This window comes from Diadema antillarum, unplaced genomic scaffold, assembly GCF_040938485.1.
Source record: "Diadema antillarum isolate AM-2024a unplaced genomic scaffold, OU_Dant_1.0 scf00000107, whole genome shotgun sequence".
NCBI classification, from domain to species: domain Eukaryota; kingdom Metazoa; phylum Echinodermata; class Echinoidea; order Diadematoida; family Diadematidae; genus Diadema; species Diadema antillarum.
The window spans coordinates 974,222-992,500 of record NW_027270996.1 but is presented as its reverse complement, the minus strand read 5'-3'; the positions used below and the strand labels follow the sequence as shown (position 1 = coordinate 992,500).

Genomic DNA, 18,279 nt, shown 5'->3' with positions numbered 1-18,279 from the left:
ATATATATATATATATATATATATATATATATATATATATATATGTTTCATTTGCTGTGGGGGGGGGGGGGGGGAGCGGTTAGTGGGGTGAATTATATTTTTGTGGACTGTTCTGTTTTGATCCTATTGCCAAATGATAACAGCTTCCTTATTATTAGTGGCATAGTGAAGGCAAGCAAACATGCTGAAATCTGTTTTGATTTTTCCCCCCTTTTTGGTTCCGTTATTGTTGTTTCATCTCCACGTTCATCCGGACAACAAGACTCTTGCCAAATGAAATCCAGCTGGTCACTGCAGGAAGGGTTCATCGTGGCCGAGGCCATGGACTTACTGCCCAACCGGGCCGTGACGAGGCCCAACCTGACCGAGAACCACCTGGCCCTACTGCTCCTAGCCTTCATCAACGCTGGACTCCTGGAGGTGAGGTCTACACGTAGCTCAGGACTTCTGCAGTCTCTAAAGCTTCTGTCACTCTGGCAAAATATCGTGAAGTTTGCTCGTCCATCCACACTGGCGGCCAAACTTGTCAAAGTTTCTTTTCTCAAAGTTTGGATCACTGGTGCACAAGCATAGCATAGAAAAAAATCACTCCGTCTGACAGCTAATGACTGTGATTTGATAATGCAGACGTGTACATCCCAATGATTAAGTTCTATTGAGGCACAGCCTGCAAACAGGTGGTGGACTGGTCACATGAAAAAGTTTGCAAAGTTTCAGTTGCGTGTGTCTAGACTGCACTAACTTCGAGAAGATTTGGGGGGGGGGGGTTCAGGAAATTTGCTTTGTTAGAGTGGGAAGTTAATTACAAGAAGTTTTTTGAGAAGTTTTTGGGAAGTTTGCTGTCACACTGTCAAAACTTTGAGAACTTGACCTTCAAGAACTCTGAAACTTGGTGATGTTTTGTCAGTGTGACTGCGGCTTAAGAGTGGAATGGGATCTTCAACCCAATCTCCATCCCATCCCCATCGCCTCCTCCCCCTTTTGTTTTACCAAACCATGATGGAGATTGAAAGGGGGTTGGACGAGGTATACATGTACAAGGCAGGGACAGTCAGCTAATATTATCATGGGGGGAACTACTCCTACACGTTGTACCTGCCTCACCCGTCTCCCGTTTCCCAACTCTCCGAGATTTTTTTAGGAGTTTGTTGGATATTTTGTAGGCACTGTTAAAGTGGAATATTAAGAATATTTCTTCCCAGATCATGTTCTACCAGTACACACATCACAGGGACTTTGTTTGGTCAAGCAAAGTGGGTCGGTCATATATGCAAATGAGCATAAATTTGAATATGATGCACTGTGCCCAGCAACAAAATAAAAACTGATACTACATTGCTAATGGATCTTTATTGACAGCTAGGCTGGTCAATCAAGGCACATGCTCTCTATGTTTTTGTTGTTTTTTTAAACTTTTCAAGGTTTTCAGGAATGTTTTTCCCATACAGGGAGGAGGAACAGTCATTATTTAAGTTGCATGGGATGATTTGATCAGAATAGAATGGTATATGACCCTCTCTTTATCACCACCCATTTTTGTTGTCCCATTGGCAGAGTCTGGTGGAAGTGGTAACATCCGACAACGAGAATTTGTCCATCCAAGCCACCATTCTGCTTGGGGAATTACTGTACATGGTAAGCTCCACATCAGTGAGTGCATTAGCCCTAAATGAGTCTGTGGGCTCTCATAACAATGCTTTAATGTGATGACTTTTGTATTTCTGGATCAACTCCACATGTCAGCATGGCAATCAAAAAAATAAATAAACGAATAAAAATCAGAATTTATCTGAAGGCAAAAAAAACCCCAAGTTGTTTCATAGGATTATGTAAGCAGAAATGAATTGAAAAAAACTTTGGAATATAATCTTTTCCATCTTTTTTTTTTTTTTTTTTTGTTCAATGATAATCACAGCAGAGTCGATTTTAGTTCCTGCATCTTCCTTTGATTAAAAGCCCATATAAATATTGTAGAGTATGTCTCAACAACTTCTCGGAGTTCATGTGTACCACACATCAACTTTTGTGTTACCTTCCTCTTCTGGAAAAGAAGCAAACTAAACAGAACCATACATTACTCGTAGATGTACAACCAAATTTGCCAACTATCAGATATGTTTACTTCAGCCTTTAGCTCAGGAGCAAGTAGAGTAGGGCACATTTAATCTTGTTCTTTGTTCTGCTTTTAAATTTGGCTCACAGGCAGACAAGATCTTGCCCCCTGAGTGTGAACAGCACCACCACTGCCTGCCGACGCTCATGACCCTCGCCGCATCGTTTGACGTACCACTTCTGCAGAGAAAGTATGTTCATGATGTTTATCTGTCTGTCTGTGTGTCTGTCTCCATCTCTGTCCCTTTCTCTCTTTCTGTTCTTACATGCACTTCTAGCACTCCTCTCAAAACCCTAAGAGGATTGACTGTGTTTAGAGCTTACTTTTCATTTCCTCTAACCATTTCAATTGAAAAGAACTCATTTGTGTAATACAATTGTAGATTGGCAATTTCATTTGGGCATCATTGCTATCGTGACTGAATCACCAGCATTTGTAGTGATAATGGGATATTGGCAATTTATGGGCAAGCAATCTGCCACACCCCATCGTGAGGAAGGGGGAGGGAGAGAAGCGTTCCAAGCTTTGACACAAAAAGGGAACATGCTTTCACATGATCAGACATGCAACTGTATTGAGGTAAATGACCCCACTCGCTGGTAGAAGTAGTGTATACATGTACTTTGTAGTTTATATCCAGTTATTCATTTCATTTCATTTCATTTATTTCCACATCCTGATAAAAAGCATTTACAACATGCTTTCACACGATCAGCAATACAACTGTAGTGAGGTAAATGACCCCACTTGCTGGTAGAAGTAGTGTATACATGATACACAGTAGAACATTGGAACAATACAGCAAAAATGTTCAACTTAAACAGACAAACACAACATAAAAGCATTTATTTCAGTTTGTGGGGGGATCAACATAGACCATTGGTCTTTCTATGGCTGATCCCAAGTTTTACTTCTAAAATAGTTACATTTTTTGGAATACAAACAAGAAAACTATACTACAGAAAGAACACAATACGTAAGAAGGCAAGAGTCATCAAAGTGAGGTGCTTATACACTGAATAAGACTTGAAATTTATGGTATATCTTTATGAACAAGAAAGAATTTGTAACTTCTTTTAAATATTGAAAGTCTATTAGACAACTTTATTACATTTGGCAAATCATTCCATAAAACAGGTCCCGTATATTTGAAAGTGTATCTTGAAATGCAGTATTTAAAATTTGGGATATACAATCTATTGTTATGATGTTAATACCCCTTATAAAGCTTTTTCTTTCCCCCACGCAGTTCTGTCACTGAGTCAAATTTTAGGGTCGTATCGTTATTGCAGAAGTATTGTAGAAAGGCATAAGTTCCTACAGAATGTAGTGTATAGTAGCAGTGCCTTTTTGTTCTTTGCTATTCATTGGCATATATGTAGTTGCTTTTTAGTAGCAGCCAATAATCTATGTCCTACTTCCCAACCGCTGCCGCCACCATAACTTAGACAACTGCTACTTCTTCTACTACTACAACTGATAGTTCTAATACTTCTTCTACCACTACTACTACTACTACTACTACTACTACTACTACTACTACTACTACTACTACTAGTACTACTAGTACTACTACTAGTACTACTACTACTAGTACTACTACTACTAGTACTACTACTACTAAGTACTGCTACTATTCACCACTGTCGCTACTACTTCTATTACCATTACTACTTCAATTGCCTCTACTATTTCAGCTGCCAGCAGCACGACTACATTTCCATCTACTACGTCTCGCACTGTTGCTGCTACTGCTACAACTAGTACTGCTGCTACCACTACCATTACTACCACTTCTACTAGTTCGTCTACCACAACTACTACTGCTTCTGCTATTACTACCACAAGTACTGTTGTTATTACTACTACTACTACTACTACTACTGAGTCTACTACTTCCACTACCAATACTACTATTTTACTACTGCTGCTGCAGCTACTTATATGAATTGTAAAACCAGAATGTCAGCATCTCATTCCTTACTGTTTTTTCCTAAGTCGTGCGAGCGCGGCCGTCACAAACCTGGAGCGCCATCACGAGCTGAAGAAGCGCGGCTTCATCCCATGCAGCCTCTACCTGGACCATATCCTCAGCAACACAGACATGTTCGTCACGCATCAACGAGTCGTCGCCGACAAGAGCAGAGACACCCCCGTCGTGTCTAGGGTAAGCGAGAGAGAGAGAGAGAGAGAAAGGGGAAGAAAGAGAGAGAGAGAAGGAGAGATAGAGAAGAAGACATGAAAGAGTACTGTATACGCCATATGTTTTAATAGCGAGTCCAATTTTTCAAGAATCGGGACTTCCTGACAATTTCACGAGTGGTTGAAATCGCAATCGTGGAGTACAGTAGTGCACGGAGAAGTGGATGCACGCATGTCGCATTCACATTGGGATCAAAGTTATTACTTTTTGCGTGATGTAAAATTTGTGAATAGCACCCGACTCGCAAAATTTGCAGAAATAAAAAGCCTGTGAAATATGTGGCGTATATAGTATTCTGTGATTCGGTGTGTGAATATGCTTTTCTGAACAGATTGCCAATTCATAGACTTGCTGTGAGCTTTATCAGCGCTTTAATCATTGCACAGAGGTTATTGGGTTCATTCTTCATCGATCAATTTTGCCAGCTTCCAACATGTTTTTTTTTCCTTTCTTTTCATTCTGAACTTGGTTCTTTTAAGGTGAAGTTTTAACCTGTGGGATATAAACAAACATTAACCAAGAAGCAACAGGGGGCATATATTGTAAACTCAGTCAGATTATGGTCATTGAGGAACAGACTTACTGAACATCAAAGCCTTTTAATCACACACATTTTTGTCTGTTCAGTTCTAGGATATCTGCTTTATTGTGTTCATTGTTGAAAATGTGACAGTTTTATCACATACAATGTATTTGATGTAGTTTGTAGAAGGATTGTGCGTTTTCTAGGTAGTATTCCCTTGTCATGATGTAGTTTTAGATTCAAATTTTAAATGTCCACTTCGAGCATACTGTTGGTAATCGAGTTTTCCAGTTTGTATGCCCATAACTCAAGTATAGAGATGAATCAAAATATTCTTGGTCACTTCCCTGTGGAATGTTTTGTAAGCTGGCTGCGGCAGATTTATAAGAGGTAACATGTTCATTTCATTCTTTATTCTGTACCCATTTGTGGAAATACATCTCACAAATTGGTTTAAAACCAAACTAATAGCAATTTTGAAGAATATTTAGCCTTGATGATTGGTTTGTGACTCACTTTTCTGAAGATTTTTCTCCCCTTTCAAACTTGATTTTTACTTTTTCATAGCAGTGCAATCATATTTGATCTATTTCCAAGCAATTTTTTAAATCTTCGAGCTGAATTTGCTCTTGTGCTGAATTACTGCAGCAACAACAGTATGTGTATGATATGCCAAGCCCCCTCCCATTTGTTACATCATAGCTGTGGCTACTTTTGTTGCTGTAGCGGTAGTCGGTGTTTTGTTGCTCGGGTAGCCCTTGTGTATTGAGTCCCCAAGTCGGGTGGTTACTTCACGCTTTGAACACGTACCTGTCATAAAACAAACAAATGGTTCATCAAAGTACCCTATCCGTGTTAACTTACATCAGGTTCCTGTCTCATCACCCCCCCCCCCCCCACCCCTTGCTCTGTAGTCATTTGCCAGGATTCATTAATGCGTGAATGGGAAACAATCCAATGAAATGATAGTCAATTACAAACAACATCATTACCATTAATCGAAGGCGATGTGAATTGCGCACTTCGTGTGGCAGAACGACTAACATGCACGCCTTTTTTTTTCAATATGCATGCGACTCCAAGTTAAAGCACTTACTATCTGTGTTGTCGTTTTGCATACTAACAGATTGATTGTCACTTGCTACCTGTTCTAGATATTACAACAAGTATACCCTTTTAATATACAATGTACTTTTATTTATTTTTTTTTTCCTGTATGTAGTTTTTCTCAGAATGTACCCCCTGGAGCTCTGTTTATACTGTATGCTTTTTCGGAACATAGAGTTGAGTTGTGTTGTGTATGAAATGTTTGTGAACGACTTGCGTACATGCCTGAATGACTCGTTCTCGACGCGCAAGGAACGTTACTCCCCTATGGGTTTGCGGGAAACCTAACAAGCCTTATTCAAATTGTTTCTCTTCCGAATTCAATGATGCATTTAAGTCAAGAAGCAGGTCTTTCTCTTCGGCTTTGGGCGTGTCTGCGTCTTGGGACAAGATTACCAATCGGTCGACTCAGGTCTGTTGAAACTTTGCGTGACAACTAAACATCTAAAATCATATAGTCGGGGACGTGTTGTCACTAGGAGCACGCCCGAGACCGTACATCAAATGTATTAAAATAACGTAGCCGTAGCACAGGCGTTTTTATTTTTCTCTCTCAATTTGTTTTTCATTACGATTTGCTGTGGACTATCATTTTTTTTTCTCTTCCTCCAGTTCAAAAATGTCTTTCATAGTCTACACTCATACTTTGAATACAATATATTCTGTAATCTGACTTCCAGTTTTGTTTTTCCTGACTCCCAGTTTTGTTTTTCTTACCTGCCCCGTATGCAATTCAGATAAACTGGGCCCCTGCCAAAGTGATGTGGCCTTATTTTGGTTTCGCCAGAGGATTAAAAAAAAGAACCAATAATTATTTATATGTGCACATAGTATGGTATCCTTATCTTGTCACTTTAAAAACAACATGAAATATTCTCATTTGCATCTATCATTTACTATGTTCATGGCAATCTCAAAATTCAAAATTGCCCCACTACCCCGAAAAAACCCCCAAGCAAAACCCAAACAAGCAAAAACAAATGAAATAAGCAAAACAGATTACCTCTCCGAACGTTTCCAAATGCTTTAATTCTTATTTCGTGCTGAAATTCATATTTTGCTGTCACACTTGCAATTAACCACATTATCTATTTATCTATTTTTCGATTTATTTTAAATGGCTGCAGCAACTCCGTCATGTGTGTTTCACTGTACATTCAGTGAAAATGTCCTTTTCTGAAATGGCTATGCTAGCAACTCTCTCAAGCATGAAAACAAACAAACAAACAAACAAACAAACAAAAAGCAAACAAAACCCATTCTACTTATAGACTGCATCCAGCGATACAAGAGAAGCTCCTCAGAGAAGTTCCCTCAAAGAACTCAATAAGTCATACATTTTTTTTTTCCTTTCCCTTTATGTCCAGGTTTTCATATAACTTATCAAGAACTATTTATTTCTGTGCTAACTTTTACAATATGATTTTTTCTTTTCTTTCTGGCTTTTTATTTGTGTGATTTTTGTTTGTTTGTTTGTTTGATGATTTCTAGGGCTGGTTTTATCAAGTGTGGAGGAAAGACAGAAAAAAAAATCAAATCCAATCTACACCCAGTTTTTTTATAATTCTGTGGGGTTTCATGATATATTGGGGTTGATGAGTTGTGGTATAATAGTGTGTTGTATTTTTGCTTTGCTTAAGAATTTATGCCTGAGCACATCTTATGTTACTATGTTTGCAGTGAATTTCAGATATTTTTCCTCTCTCTGAATACTGTTTATGCATGCTTGCTCAACATTAGCTCATTGCTTGCTTCTCCTCGCATGAAATGTAGTCCGCTTGCATTATATCCTAAACTCTCCTGTATCATCATTAATTGCTAACGTGCTGGAAAATGTGCTATGATGCTCACATACGCCAAATCATATGCATGGGTCTGACAGAATGTGATGCTGTGCTAATTTCAAAAAATGAGCTTTCTCATTAACACATTACACATATTAACCTACACCTCACATCGCTCCACAAGACTTTCATGTGGATTTGGCCCACAAATCAAAACATGCTTGCTTTGCTGAAGCTGCAGGGAAATTGAGATTTTCAGGAGGTGGACGTCTTTCGGGAGTTTGAGTGATGATTTTGTCAAAGGACACATTGCAGAGACCTTGCTGTGCATTTGCAGTTCATGGTCATGAGACCCTGTGTCCTGTGTCGTAGTTTACTTTCATTTAAAGATCTAATTTTTTTACATCAAAGTTGAATGCAGTTGGATTAAATGAGTGTGGAATGGAGTACTGGTACAGTGTAGTTTACTGTTTGGCAGGGTAGGTTTGTGTACTAACTGTAGACAGTTCACCAAAAGTACTGTAGATCATCATAAATTAGCATACATGTACACATGAAACAGAGAGAGAAAGAAAGAGAACTGATCTGGGCTAGCATATTGAGTGATATTAAATGGATACTTACACAGAAAATCAGCAATCAGGGGGGAAAAGAATGCATTTGCTGTAACAAAACCTGATTATTGTTTGCTCAAATCACCTTCAAAAATTTATCTAATCTTCATTGTGTGTGTAATGATGAAGATAGAACACATGTAAAAACATGTGTCAAGCATGCATGCCATTCATAAGAGTACATTCTAGAATAGATCTTACATGCAAACAAAAAGACAGATTAATTATAGTAGTCCCACACGCCCATATCTGTGTTAGTACCCTGGTCTTTAACTGCTCATTTACATTCTGCTACTGTACAAGAAAACCTGGAACATTGTATTCATTCAATTTTGTAGACTAGACCTGTGCCTGGCTCTCCCATCAATCATTGGAGATTATTGTAATAAATATCATAGAAGTTGAATTGACGTGATAATGGCTGAGGTGATGATGATGATGACGACGATGATGATGATGATGATGATGGTGATGATAATGATAGGCAAAGGTCATTGGGCAGAACGCAATCATGGTAGTATAATATACGGTATTGGATTTCAATATTTCAGTAAGATTGCTGCTCTTGATAACATCAGAGAAATGGGAAGTAGCGATACTCATTGCCTTCCACAATACACACACAGTTGTACTGTAGCAATGTGAGTGAAGATTTTTACAGATATATACAGTGTGCCTATGACACCAATGGTGATATGACACCGGTGATGGTATGACACCAGTGGTGGTATGACACCAATGGTGGTATGACATCAATGGTGACATAACACCAATGGTGACATGACACCAATGGTGTATGATACCATTGGCAGTATGACACCAATTTTAATAGTGGTACATGTACATGATACCAATGATGGCATGATGCCAGTGATGGTACAACATCAATGGTGGTTATGACACCAACGGTGTGTGACACCAATGGTGGCATGATAGCAATGGTGTTATGACACCAGTGGTGGTGGCAGTAATTCAGCATGTATGCAAGACCCTGGGGAGTCTTGGTTATGCTTTTGTTAGGAATAATTATGATGATATACATGTGTATTAATAATTGATTGGATAAAATGATTGATTAAAAATAGATAAGTTTATACTTTCATAAAGACAAACTAGCATTCATCACACATACAACAGTACATATCAATGTACATGCATGCATACATACACAAACATACGTGTACTTACACTTGTATTAAAGTATGTACAATGTACATATGATACATACAATTGTGTACATACAGTATGTTAGCAATTTTTTTTTCTGCTGTTGGGGAGATTTATCTCTATTTTGAAGTTCTCCCCACCCGATTTCCCTTCGATAGGAGAATGAGGATTCAGCGGTGCAGACCATGATCAAAGAGACGCTGGTTCTGACGACCAAGGACCACAAAGTCTGGAACTGGGAACTGATCGGGGCGGCCATCAAGGTAGGGTAGACCAGGAACCAGGAGTCCGATTGGGACCAATGTGTGTTCCCATTCCCCAGCAGAGAAAACCTAGAACCATAAAATATTTCGTGAAATGTCATGCTGCATCTTTCATTGGGCAATCATGTTTCTGTAGGGGTTGGTTTATTGGGGGGGGGGGGGGGAGTAGCCTGCTATTAAGCAAAGAAGGACATTTTAATGGAACAGCCCCCTTCGTAGTTGCGTCAAACCACCAGAAATATCTTTATAAAACTTTGTGCATCTTTTTCAACTGTATGAATAAGATACTGAACAGTAGATACATGTTTTATTTGTGCCAATGAGGCTATGACGAGAAAGCTTGTGTTTTAGAATAACATTTCTTGCTGATGTAATTTGTGTCCCACAAGCATTTGTGTCATTTTTGTTGTTAGGAATCTTTTGGGGTCAAAAATTTGTATGACTTACATGTAAGTCCTGATTTTGCTAGTTTGTGAGATCAGCCACATAAGATATGATTTGGTGTACTCAAGTGTCTTATACATCATTGTGCCCTCTCTCTTGAATGAAAGATATTTCCCTTAAACACTTTCGGGGTCGTACAATAAGTGGCCTCTAAACACATGTTGTGATGTGATGAACATGAAAGTCTCAAGCATTAATCTTTTTTAATAGACAATGGTAGTCCATGATGTAAACCAGAATATTAGATGACCATGGATGTATACCCACGAAGGAGAAGCTCCGTGGAATAGTGTTCCCCTAGTGACAAGTTTTTCCAGGTTACACAAACACTGTGATAAGCTTGTGAACATACTTTTCTCTTGATCTATGTCTTCAACATGTTTTGGTGTAAGACCAAGAAATATAAATGTGTACATAAGAATATAATGGGTGATTTCAAGTTCGGTGCTAGTGCTAGTGCTAGTGCTAGCTCCCAAATAACAGCCTTAAATCGACCTCCAACACCGACGGTCAGATTAACGAGGCGATACCGATCAAAATTATCGATCACCAGCACTAAATATCGATCACCAGCACTAGGTGTTGGAATCACAGCACCGCGAGCTCCGCGGGAATTGCGCGATGAAAAAAGTGATGGCGCATAGTTAAAGTCATATATAAAAAGATGTAGCCAAAACTGCTTAGTTTTAGACACGTAACGAGGAAGACTGATTAAAATGCCACAAATTTCATCCCTTCTTTAAAACACAATTATCTTTATTTTGCTCCCAGGCTCAGATTTCTATGGCCATGTCTGGAGTGTTTGTGTTCTTTACGTATGCGATCATTGCATTAGCATAGACTTTGCACGTAAAACGTGCATCTCTTATGGAAGCGAATACGGGTCTCGCACAGCAACGCTAACACCAGCACCGAACTTGAGATGAAGAAAATGATAATCCCTAGGGGCTAGTGTTAGTCAATAGGGAAAAAGCACCTAAATCGCTAACACAGACGGCGGAGCTCGGTTCAGCAGACGACATTCAACACCCAGCACCAGCAACCGGAAATACGTCATAATTTTTGAGGTCAACTCCCAACACCGACGTGATTTCAAGTTCGGTTTTATCGCCGGTGCTAGTGCTGAGATAGCACTAGCACTAGCACTAGCACCGAACTTGAAATCACCCAATGAATAGTGTTTGCTCTTAGATTGAATCCCAAAGCAGCATGTTGGTACTATGCAAACTGGTGATGGTTTATTTGTTTTCTTCATCTCCAACCAACCCTCTCCTCTCACACTCATCCCTCTGCAGAAGGGCGGGGCCAACCTGAAGAAGTTTGAGGATGCCAACATCAACAGGTGTGTTGGACATTATGTGACTTTATCAGTGTCTTACCAATCAGTATCCGATTTCTCATCTTCCTATTTTTCTCTCACACCACCCTGTTTACTGGCATATCTGTCGACATTGAGGTGTGTTCTTCTTTGTGCAGATTTTTTTTTCTAGTTTTTTTTCTTCACAACAGCGATAGTAATCTAACCTATGCACATTCATTGTAATCTTGTTTTGAATCTGTTCTGCCAGCATATCTAGTCCTGTCGTCTCCATCTGTTGCCCGGGAAGCTGGCAGCTCGTCTTTGTAAACACTCTCAAAGATGCAATCGTTTTTTATTGCTTCTTGTGCTTCTGGTGCCATTTGGCCATCGATAAGATAGTCTTAGTCAAAATCAGATGGAATTACCTCCAAGATTTGCAATGGTGGTGCGTCATCTCAAAGTTTAGTTTCTCTTGGATTCTACATTCATAGTCAGAAGTCTTTCAGTTGCTTTTAAGGGTCTGAGTAATTTCCTACATGAACATTACAAACCCACAATTCTAATGCCATATGTTCACCATGAGTCATATAGGGCTATTTTCTACTTTGGCACATCCCACTTTACTCTCCGTATGAAGAAAACCAAGTCTCTCTGCCAGTAGAATTATACTCTGGGATTGGTTTCAAGTTGCCGACACCTCCCTCTTGTGGAATTAACCACAAATTTGTTTCGTTTTCACTGTTGCTGAGTGGAAATAATGATGGTTATAGATATGCTGCCAAATGCACATCAAAGTGAAACTGTAGAATGACACTGCCAACTGGAGGAGCTTTCCCATGATTTATTGAAGCACTGCTCCCATTTGTTTGAATTACTGGACAAATTTACTCAGTGTGAACACTCCATATTTAGTTATTCATGACTTTCCCTCTGTAGACTATGCACTGTGATACCAAAGAAACATCCTGACAGTAATAATCTACAACTCCATTCAGGAAGGAATTATGGAACTGATCACATCTCATATAGTGTTCATTTACCCAAGACATTGCATTGATTATGCCAGAATATGATGACACATGTTTTACGACAGATTTTATGTTTACTTCATCTCTGATCCTTTTTCTGTTACGATTGCATTAATTGTGATATTTAATTTAATTTCATTTATTTTCTAAATCCAGTTAATACAAAATTACTACAAAGTGACAATAATCATTTGCAGAAGCCAGTGAAAATGTATAGGAAGATAATACAATGAAGAAAATATATACATGAAGTAATCATCAACTAACCAAATATATATATATATATATATATATATATATATATATATATATATATATATATGTATGCATACCATAAAATGTACAAATATTTTGATCTTTGTATTTGCAAATTGAAGTAGCACTGATATCATGTTGACAAGAGAATATCATCTTATACAAATTTTCTAAACATTTGCACCCCCCCCTAGATTTTTCCGTCGCCTGGTGGAGTTCTACAAGCCGATGAGCAAGCAGTACTCTCTGATCAGTCTTGGCCGTGAAGTGGGGCGGACCAGCGAACTCCAGACCTACACCATCATCGGCTGCCAACTCCTCAACTTCCTTCTCAACTGCGACGAGGTATGATAAAATTTAATTTCGGTATCAGACGAGACACAGAATTTGACCTGTCGATTTTCATGTTAATGGTTACCATGTCGACTGTTTGAAGCATGCTATCATGGTTGGGCGTGCTTCCTGTATGGCTTAGAGACAATCGAAGAGATAATGAGTGAGGCTGTAGTCTAGCTGTTCAATCTTGAGCTATCCTTTGGATTTCTTCTGTGCATAATGTCATACAATCAGAGAGAGATGTCAATATTCGCAAATGTATATTTGGTGGTAGTCATGTTGATGATGCTTTGGTGTTGTACGGTTGCCATGGTGATCGTGAGTGGGATGGTGGTACATGTAGTAAGATTATAATGCTAGTAAGAGTAGTATTTAGTGGTGGTGATGGTGACGGTGGTGAACATTATGGAAGTGGTGGTGACTGTGATGGTGATAGTGGGGTTGGTAGCGAGGATTAATATGTCACCCTGCACCACAAAACCGACAAAGAGTCGCCAGACATGGCATTTTTAGTGTAAAAGGGCATATTCTGAAAGTGCAGACTTAAAGCTTTAAAATGATGTATAGCTCAGTTTAAATGGACTCTCCTATTACCTATCTCAATATTGGAAAGAAAGCGCACACTCTGGGAAAGTGTGTACCGGTACTGAGAAAAGAGGCTCTGATGTTTAGGGCCTATTCAAGCCCTTTATTTCTAAAGCCGTGCTCTGTTCAGTGAATGGGACAAAAAACAGGATGTAAAACTCGGTAGGAACAACAATGAAGGGATTATCAGATTAGGCTGAAATTGAGCATGCCTTATTAACACATTCTATCACTGACCAATACCAAGCTTCAAAGCAGTAGCATTATCCTTTCAAAAGGTATTAGAGTTGAAAGCGAAGAGTGTGTATTAAAAGGTTTATATTGAAATTTAAAAGGGGCCTCTAAGACACACCTAATCACATTATTTTGTAAAAAAAAAAATTGTTCTAGAAAAACTGCTAAAGACACAATTTTCCGATCGTTTTATGATCCCAAATTTTAGAATAAGAATTGCTCTTTCAGAAAAGATATAAAAACTTAAGATTGACTAGGTTGACCCGTTTCACCTGCATGTATTTTGAGTCCTTGCATAAAATCAGAGTGTGCGATATGATAGTGGTAATTATGGTTAGTATGAGGGTGGTGATGGCGGTGATGTTGGTGGTGGTAAAGGTGATGGTGATGACGAAGGTGATAATGGTACGTACATGTAAATAGGATATTAGTGATGAGGGCCAAATAACAATGATTACAGATGAAAGTGAAACTGTTATATGTAGTAGTGGTAATGATGATGATGGTAAAGATATTGAGGTTGATGAAATTTGTGGAGTCACCTCCACTCATGATGGCAAAGGTTAAGATGTAATGTTGACAAATGTAACTGCATTATGCTAATGGCGGTGGGCAATGAAATAGTATCACATTTGATGGAGACTGAAGTGGCAGTTACACTTTCAGTGTTAAGAGATAGCATGAATGATAGAAATTGCGGTGGTGGTGGTGGTGTTAATGATTATGGTAGTGATGATAGTGACAGAGATGATGATGATGATGAAGACAACAACGGTGATGATGGTGTTGATGATAATTGTGATGATGATAATTGTGATGTTGATAATGATGACACTGATGATGGTGATGATGGTGATGATGGTAATGCTGCAGATGATGGTAATGATGATGATGGTGATGATGATGAGATTGTGATGATGATGATGATGATGATGAAGAGGAGGATGAGGATGATAATTAAAATGATGGCAACAATGACAACCCACATACTGACGGTAAACCTCTCTGAACCTCATCAGGCTGATGCGGAGAAGCTGCTGATGGAGCTGGCAGTGGACATCGGTGACTGTCTGCTGGAGATCAGCATGGCGCCGCGCAACGAACTCCCGCCCCAGGCTGTTTTCAGTCCCGCCAGCATCCAGACAACACTGAGCCAGGACTATTTCCTCCTGGTGGGCAAACTCTCCCAGACACACGAGGGAGAGAAGATTCTGGAGAAGGCCGGGGTCTTCCAGTAGTAAGTTCCCCCCTCTCCCCCTTAGGCCAAAAAAAAAAAATTGTTGCATTGGCGTAACATGAGATTTTCAAATAGGGTCGGTCGGGCGGATTGTTTTTATGCCTCCGCCACGAAGTGGTGCCGGAGGCATTATGTTTTCGGGTTGTCCGTCCGTCCGTCCGTCCGTACGTACGTCCGTACGTCCATACGTCCGTACGTCCGTCCGTCCGCTTTCGTTTACGCGATAACTTGAGTAATATTTATTGGAATTTTACCAAACTTGGTCCAAGTACGAAGTATGATGGGGCAATTATTTGATTAGATTTTGGGTGAAATCGGCTAAAGGTCAAAGGTCAAGGTCAAATCATGAAATTGTATCCGTTTACGCGATAACTCAAGACTGGATGGAGTAAATTTCACCAAACTTTGTTGGAGGATGATGTATGATGGGACAATTACTTGATTAGTTTTTCAGTGAAATCGGGCAGAGGTCAAAGGTCAAAGATCAAGGTCAAATCCTAAAATTTATCTGTTTACGTGATAACTCAAAAGTGGATGAAGCAGCTTTCACCAAACTTGGTCCAAGGATGATGTATGATGGGAGAATTAGTTGATATGATTTTAGTGACATTGGCAAGAGGTCAAAGGTCAAATGGTCAAGGTCAAATGCTACAAATGTTGCAATTTCCCCCATATCTATGCAATGCCCAAAGGTATTTTCTTGAAACTTGGTGTGGACATGTACTACTGCGTAAAGAGTCTCCAGAGAGAGTTTCATGTCATAAGGTCAAAGGTCAAAAGGTCAAAGGTTAGGTGAAAATGTTGCAATATCACTTTTGTCGCAAATGGTTCAATGTATCTTCGTGGAACTTGGTACATACGCATGTACTGACTGGCAGGGATTATCTAGGGAATTTAGGGGTCATGAGTCAATAGTCTGGGGTCAAAGGTCAAGGTCAACTCCTCAAAATTTCCCTCTCCCTCTCCCTATTTCACTCATATACTAGTACCGGTATATATACAATGCTTGCATTATTAGTTTCAAAACTTATTACGTGCATTACCTAATGGAGATTCTCTTGGAAATTTCCAGCCGGAAGGTCAAAGGTCAAAGGTTAAGGGTCAAAGGCCAGGTTTCAATACCCCCCTCCCCCCCAAAAAAAAAACAAAAACAAAACAAAACATCCATTTTGTACCGTCATTACACTCTTTCTTCATACCTTGGAAATTACTCAATGCATAAACTTATAAAAAGGTCTGTCAGAATTCAAGTAAAAATTCTCAATTCCCCAAATATGTGTACCTGCACTCTTAGAAAATTAAAGCAAACCCAGTTCAAGACATTTCTGACAAACCTGTCATTTCAATATTTTGCCAGTTATGTGAAACTGTCATGGATCACACATTGTGAAGACATTGTACTATACGCCTATTGGGAGAATCATGCATTATGGCGGAGGCATCAGTCGCCATAGCGACATTTCTAGTTTTTTTTTTTTTTGTTTTTTTTTGCTACCTGCATTTTACGTGTAAAACTCGTGCTCAGCTCAGTAAACAGTTACAACTGCTGCACCGAATGTGCTGTGTTCATCTATTCTACAAATCATTTATGAGGCCGATATTACTGGAATTATACCCCTTCACAGAATTTAAAGATGTTGAAATCCCTATCCTGAATGTTTTCACTTCATATTTTACTATTTTGACTTAGATAAGATAGATGCAAATTGACCCATATGTACGATCTTTTCATCGCACACGGCGATCTCTATTACAGTCCCACATATACAGATTCGTGTAAGTTCTCCACACAAGAAACCTATGGCAAAACTGTGCACAATACATCGCAGTCTGAATGCTACGTATACACTGAATAAATCTTGTTAGAGTACGTGTCCGTGTTGGAAACAGATGACGTACTGATCAAGGAAGGCTTATGCGAGGCGCTAGATCTCTCCCTCGTACATCCGATATCCCCAGAGCCATTTCCACTTCCGGGTTTGTGCGATCGCGATCGCAATCAACAAGATATTTGATATCGATAGCAAAAAAAAATAATAAAAAAACATGGGGTCGGCGGAATTTTTAGGGTCGGGCGGGTTACGCCAATGCAACAATTTTTTTTTTTTGGCCTTACCTAGTGTCAGGGTTGCCAGAGGTGTGGTCAGCTTTTTGAGTTGTTACTAATGATGAGGAGTCACTATGCTTTTTCGTACCACTGTGTTACAGTGCATAGCACATGGGTTGTCATAAATCTCTGCATACCGTACTGTATGATGCTTCTGACTATCTGTTTTTGTTTCGATAGATTTTGCAGCAAACCACAATTTGTTGTGTCAGTCAAACTTTGCAACCACATTAATCCTTTATGTATTCTGAGTGCCATTTACCACAGAAAGGCCCATAGCATTGTACACACTGTCAATGGTCCCTGGTACGGAAAGAGTTAAAAGTAATAACACATCACCCTCCCTCTCTTGCCCTGTATTTTCCAGCCTCCTGGACGTGTGTTCCATGCCACACCACGAGACCCTACAGAAGCTGGTCCTAACCTGTCTGGACTACAAACGGGATGGCTTGGCCAGGACGGTGCTCAGCAAGATGCTGGCCGGAGCAGCAGAGGTGGGTGCCATCGTCGTCATAGAGATATCGAGATGTTGTGTTGCAGGTCCCTCACAGAGGAGAGCAATCACAAAATATGCCCAACATGTAGGGCTATGAATAGGACTGAGGAAAGAAGTCCTTCAGAGAGTGTAGTGTAGTGTTCAGAGAGTGACCAGTAGTGCTATTTGGAGGGCTCCAGTGTAGTGGCAGTAGATAGTAATGAAACAAAAAACAAGCATCAGACAGAACATTGTATGAAGAAACTACTTAAGAGATTGATTTATTTGTCATCTTTGTCTGTGTGCCGCACAGTTCAATTTTGCATGGCGGGGGAATTCAGGGATTGCCAATACCTAGGTGCCGTGCGCAAAGCAGCATTTCAGATGCATTATGGGATAGCTCAGGGGACAAACTTGCCCCAGTTTTGGCTGCATATGCACGTAGGTCATGTTCTGTCTTTATCCAGGGGGATTTTCTGTTGAAGATTTCTTCGATTTCCATCA

The 18,279-nt window shown here is 39.6% G+C and overlaps 1 protein-coding gene across 1 annotated transcript in view; it reads left to right on the top strand.

The window, feature by feature from the left end:
- LOC139719186 (rapamycin-insensitive companion of mTOR-like) overlaps positions 1-18,279 on the top strand; it is a 144,393-nt gene that overhangs the window by 112,703 nt on the left and 13,411 nt on the right. The window contains exons 12-21 of the mRNA XM_071630617.1: positions 263-420; positions 1,555-1,635; positions 2,203-2,303; positions 4,112-4,280; positions 6,284-6,358; positions 9,670-9,774; positions 11,514-11,560; positions 12,996-13,146; positions 14,976-15,193; positions 17,668-17,794. Of these exons, the coding sequence (XP_071486718.1) occupies positions 263-420; positions 1,555-1,635; positions 2,203-2,303; positions 4,112-4,280; positions 6,284-6,358; positions 9,670-9,774; positions 11,514-11,560; positions 12,996-13,146; positions 14,976-15,193; positions 17,668-17,794 (1,232 nt within the window). The remainder of the gene's footprint in view (positions 1-262; positions 421-1,554; positions 1,636-2,202; positions 2,304-4,111; positions 4,281-6,283; positions 6,359-9,669; positions 9,775-11,513; positions 11,561-12,995; positions 13,147-14,975; positions 15,194-17,667; positions 17,795-18,279) is intronic.